This window comes from Filicampus tigris, chromosome 12, assembly GCF_054856515.1.
Source record: "Filicampus tigris isolate MCC_2025a chromosome 12, RoL_Ftig_1.0, whole genome shotgun sequence".
NCBI classification, from domain to species: domain Eukaryota; kingdom Metazoa; phylum Chordata; class Actinopteri; order Syngnathiformes; family Syngnathidae; genus Filicampus; species Filicampus tigris.
The window spans coordinates 10,571,501-10,577,500 of NC_141228.1; the positions used below are offsets into that span (position 1 = coordinate 10,571,501).

At 40.5% G+C, this 6,000-nt stretch overlaps 1 protein-coding gene across 2 annotated transcripts in view; it reads right to left on the reverse strand.

Moving 5' to 3' along the window:
• The window catches only part of negr1 (neuronal growth regulator 1), a 191,306-nt gene that overhangs the window by 101,113 nt on the left and 84,193 nt on the right, over nt 1–6,000 (reverse strand). For both annotated transcript variants that reach the window (XM_086047306.1, XM_086047307.1), the window contains one exon: nt 4,807–5,045. In XM_086047306.1, coding sequence (XP_085903432.1) covers nt 4,807–5,045 — 239 coding nt within the window. The remainder of the gene's footprint in view (nt 1–4,806; nt 5,046–6,000) is intronic.

The window sequence follows — 6,000 nt, forward strand, 5'->3', positions numbered from 1 at the left end:
TCAAAAATAAATTGTAAGGAAGTTGGGATGCTCACAAGTTAAAGTCCCACTGATTAAAAAAAGTATGAGGAGGATGAAAAAGTAAGCACTGCTAAGTCTACATGGTACCAATGGCATGGTCCTGGGCACGTATTAGAACTGATTTAAATTCACAGCCCTTCTGCGAGTAACCCTTTACTAAAGGGAGGTGAGCGTGAGATTCTCCTCAAAAGCCTCTTGCCTCCCAGTGTAATGGATAACTACACAAGCAGGCACGATTGTTAAAAAGACACTTACGGCGTATTCATACCAACCACAGCTCCACTTCATACCCACTCGCTTTTAAAGTGCAGAGCAAGCAGGTGGATGTTGGCGTATAAAAGCTTAGAAAAGATGTAAAAACAACACAGCCTGAGAGCACTGCAAATTCTGAGCTCATGTTCATGGTCGGTGATGGGTTTTTAACTGGTATAAATTAGGGATGGATGAACTGCCCTCAAAATTATGGCAATATTTGTAGGCAGTATTGTATTTTTGAGGATATCGAATAACATTTAACAGTAATTGCAGTTTTACAGGCTTATTTGCGCAAACAAAAATGCTCTCATCACCAGTACTGATATCTGTGTCTAATGTGCGTCTATATCCTGCTTGTTCTCCATGATGTGATCTAATGATTGTGCTACAGTGAATTAACATACACATAGCGTAACCTCACAGCGGTAACAGGTTTTGGTTCACCCTTCTTCATGCAGCACACACAAAAAAAGTCAATACCCACAGTATGCCTTCTCATTTATGAGCATGAAATGTCGTTACGTAATTATCCATTTGGCATTACTGTGAGTTCACTTTTAATTTATGGCAGCACAGACATGCGTTGTGTGTTTACCAGGCTGTCCAGACGTGCGTAAATTGACGCATTGTTCAAACTGTTAATTTTGGGCCGTCACAACAGATCACACAAAGCTCCGACAAACAGACTGAGGGATAGCGTCCTTTCCAAAGCTATCACTACAATAAAATAAAATCATAACTATACCCACCCAGCACCAGACGTGTTTTGGACGTTGGATTTTGGGCTTAATCTGGTCTTGGACTTGAATTAGCCCAGAAATAGTCGTTGAAAATCAGGCAGTGTTTGGATCATCCAAATGTGTCCAAATTTAGTCCAAAAATAGTCGTTGAAAACTGGGTTGTGTTTTAGCCCCTCCAACATAGTCCAAATTTAGCCCAAAAATAGTCGTTTAACTTTGGGTTGTTTTTAGCCCGACCAATGTGGTCCCAATTTAATCCAAACATAGTTCTTAATAATTGGGTTTTGTTTATCCCCTTCATTGTGGTCCAACTTTAGTCCAAAAATAGTTGTTGATAATTGTGTTGTGTTTAGCCCGTCCAAAGTTGTCCAAATTTAGCCCAAAAATAATCGTTTGAATTTGGGTTGTGTTTAGCCGTCTTTGTTGTTGTATTATTGTTTTTTTTATATGTAAAGTTCTTTGTTACAGTTGCAGCTGTTGTCAAATGTGCTGTATAAATAAAGTTGTATTGCTTTCAATGCTGCATGATGTTAACAAACTATCGTCTCGAAAATGTAATTTTTCTTTGCTATCGTAATTGGCATTTGTTCAAGATATTTAAAATATATGTCACTCCCGCGCGCCATTTTGAATGGGGATGGACTTCCTGGCTGGCAGCTAATCAGAGTGATTGTCACTGACACACTTTGCAGACTGACATTGGTGTTTTATACATTCAATTCATATCGAAAAAGTACCATCCATCCATTATCTATACCGCTTATCCTCACAGGGATTGCGGGCATGCTGCAGCCTATCCCAGCTGTCTTCGGGCAGTAGGCGGGGGACACCCTGAATTGGTTGCCAGCCAATCGCAGGGCACACAGAGATAAACAAACACCCACACTCACAATCACACCTTGGGGCAATTTAGAGTGTCCAATCAACCTACCATGCATGTTTTTGGAATGTGGGAGGAAACCAGAGGACCCGGAGAAAACCCACACAGGCACGGGGAGAACATGCAAACTCCACACAGGGAGGCCAGAGCAGGGATCGAACCACCGATCTCTGAACTGTGAGGCGGACGTGCTAACCAGTCGACCACCGTGCCGCCCTCTAAAAAGTACCATGACACTAAATATATGAATTTGCCACAATTCTAAACACATGCATTCTACTATGAAACCATGACTGAGCACCGCACAACAAACAATGACCTCCCTGCCATGTTAACATATGCATATCACCGAGTAGATTGAGATCGGCTGCCTCGTGACCGTGTCACACGCATGAGGGCCGATTAGTGGGCCGGACTAAAATCCACTTCTGCCCTTACTTAATTGAGTCCTTTTTTTTTCCAAATGTGTCCGATCCGGCCCAGGGACGGACTGCCCGGCTCTGTTTTTCACTTTTCAACCAGATTTAGACTGTAAAAGGATGTCTTTTTAAAGATGTCTTTTCAACGACATGAAAATTACGTCTTTTCACCTTTCACCTTTCAACCCAATTTAGACTGTAAAAGGATGTCTTTTCAATGACATAAAAATTACGTCTTTTCACCTTTCACTTTTCAACCAAGTTCGGACGTTTTTTGAATGGACGTTGAAAACGTCTTTTCAGCCAATCTTTGCTGGGTGGGTAAGATCTGCTTTAAGAACTGTCTTAATCATCAACTAGACAAGTTCCTGTATTCTGTGGCTGATTGTTTTGTATTTTACCAGTCCCTGAATCTGGTGGATGGGCGCAGCCTACAGCGCACGCCTGCTTGGCATTTCAAACAGCTGGGTATTTAGTTGCTGGATAAATGCAAGCTCGTCGCAGGAATATTGTTGCTTTTTGCCTACGCCGCCAGTTCGAGCATGTGCTTGAATTTTCTGCCAGTTCTCACATTCACATAATCTCACACATAAGTAATTCTGGTGTTTTTATTCTTGTGTCAAGATGTGTTTGTCTTCTGTTTTGTCTCCTGTCCGTTTCTAGATTCTGGTTGTATGTGACCTTTCTTGTGTCGTTCGGACTGCATTTATATGTCTTCTTCTCTATATGGCGGAGTTCTTTTGTTAGCATTTTATTGCGATTTCGTTATATTGATTTCCGTTGAGTACTTTTATCTATCCTATTTCCGTGTCAAGCTTCCATTGTGCTCAGCAGTTTTTCATTTTCACATTCATCCTTGCTGGTGTTCTCGTGCTCCCTTGGTTGAATAAAGCATTGTACTTGCGCTTAAGTTTTGTGTAGGCTCTGCTTTGGGGATTGAATTTCTGGGCACACGATCGTGACAAAAATCACTGGTATTCAGTTTAGTAATTGCTGAACTTTCGCGCAATAATGCGTGTACTTCCGTGTAATATGATTTATTTCCCGTAACATGCAATAACTTTTAATACTCTTACCCATTTAAGTTCATTATTATGGTAATTTCATTTCATTTCATTGCACATTGACAATAAATATGTTTTATATATAGGCACCAATGAGTAGCAACCTCAAATTTCATTGCATTGTATACAATGACAATATAGACAATTCTGAGTTATGCATACTTTCAGCACTGGCATTGTTTGAGTCAAAACAATGCATGTTGTTGCTTACCACTTGCTATAATTACCATGATAGTGTCACCAAAAATCACAAACATAAATATTTACAAGCACACACAGACACACCCACGCCCCCCCCCCCCCACACACACACACACACATGCACACACACGTAAATTTGGGATGGATTAAACTAGTGACCCCATAACATTTAAAGAGACACTTTAAATGTCCCAATCAGGCCATGTAAGCTAAATCCAATAATTTTCCAACGAATACAGCTCATCACTAGTCATCGCCCTGTTGTGAATTAAAAAAGTGAAAGCTATTAACTCTTCTGACAGCTTGACTGATAAGTCCCTCATAAATATTCCTTACCAAACAGTTATAAACCTCTGTTTTACTGCAATAAAGAAATACAACATGGCATAGGAAAGATAGATTTTAGAGAAAGCTGACGAGCAACAGTTTGATGATAGAGCATACAAACTCAGCCAAGACTGCAGTGAATACTTCCCTTGTGCTCACAGCCTTTTAATATTTCAAATACAGTCGTTGACCATGTTACAGATGGATGCACAGAATTACATTCCATTTTGTCCTCCAAGGATCTATGTTGCATGTTTATGATGTGAATAGCTATACATTTGAACACCTGCTCTGTAAGTCAGTATCACATTCAGAATACTACCACCCAATTCATCTCATTGTCAAAATAATCACACCATGTATTTTTTTTCCTGCTATGATTGATAAACTAAAGAGACAAAATAAAAGCTGCCTTCAAGCCTCTATTTTGTGCTGCACAGCATTCAGCAGAAAAATATACCCCACAGTGTTGGTTCACATCCACCAAAGAAATGTATGTTCAAAATTTCTGTCATTCTGTAGAATAAATTGTCAAAGCACTGGCTCTTCCACTAAGTCCAAGATAAGAAGAAAGCGACATATATGGTGGCAGATACACAGGATTTGTGTTTATGTAATTATGAGTGGCATGAATTAGTGACTTGAATAGGACCTCTATTTGAACACATCAAATGTCAGTAAAAGCTTTGATAGCCTAATGTTTCTGTGTGGCCTTTGTCACTGGTTCAGATTGTCGTGGACCAGCAATCTGAATACTGTGCTGTTTGTTTTGATGTATGGCTATTGACTTAAATGTTTTTAAACCATGCAAACTTTAGACTTTAGACCCTACTCAAAGAACACAACCGCAACATGAATGAAAACAATTGTGACAAACATTAAAGTTAATATGAACATACCTTTTACGATGAGGTTGAGGAGTTTGGGCCGTGGGTTGCGCTCGCTTTGAATTGAGCATGTGTACTGACCATCGTCCGTTACATCCACCTTCTGAATCTGAAGGCTGTACTCATGCTTGTCACCAACGCTGGATACAATGGACACACGTGGGTCTGCGGACCACTGGTCATTCCCTGCAAATATTATGCTTGAGCGGTTCAGCCAGGCTCCTTTTGAGATCCCATCCAACAGGTAGCACCTGTAGGAACAAAGAACACTTTGGTCAGATGTGTGGAAGTGCTGCTTAGAAGTGTTTAAAATGAACTCGTATCATGTACGTATGTTCATTATGTCTTATACATGTCGACTTTTATCAAGCAAGAATCAGAAGCCTCTCGTCGACAAATGTTTGAAGGGTACCTTCTCCAGACGGCATGTTTCCCTTCCTTCTATAAAGTTTTAACAGAATTTACATGAGGGCCCATAGAGCGCCACGTTAGTGTAGTCAGGAGAGCTGTGTGTATTGGGTAATTATCCTCCAGGAAGACAAATGACCTGTGAATGAGTCCAAGCATTCTGACACTGGACAGAACATTTCTCTCAAGAATGCCTCCATACTCTTCTTGAGATTTCCTTGTACTCGCAACAGATTCAAAACACACTTTTCCCGACGCTTGATGTAACGTAGATTCTTCCTCCCTGCTTCACACTAGGCATAGTGGCATCCGTTATTGCCTTTGTAGACATGGAGCTCTTGTGTTCCAGTTTTGTCACATTGGTCCAAAGGATATTCTCCCAGAAGCTTGGTGGGTAACCCATGTGCATTTTGAAAAACTCCAGTCTTGTGGGTGTCAAGATATTTCAGTGACAATTGTGTTTCTTTTTCTGTCATTACCAGAAGGGTAGGTAGGAACAATTTTGCCTAGTACGCATGCTAGTCAATGGTAGTGTAGAGGTTCTCAAAGCTGAGTTTAGTGCTCCAGCCGTTGGAATCATTTCCCACTCACTGTGCTTATCACAATCACCATTTGATTGACTGGTGGCCAATCCAGACTGATGAACTTTCTCAATAATTCAGGTAGGTAGGCGTTATAGAAAATGGAACGAAAGCAACATAATACTACATTTTGAACTACCGGTATGTTCCACTGTTATGTTTCACAATTTTTACTCAGTTTTCAAGTCTTGCTCGATGATCCATCATGGTATCCGTG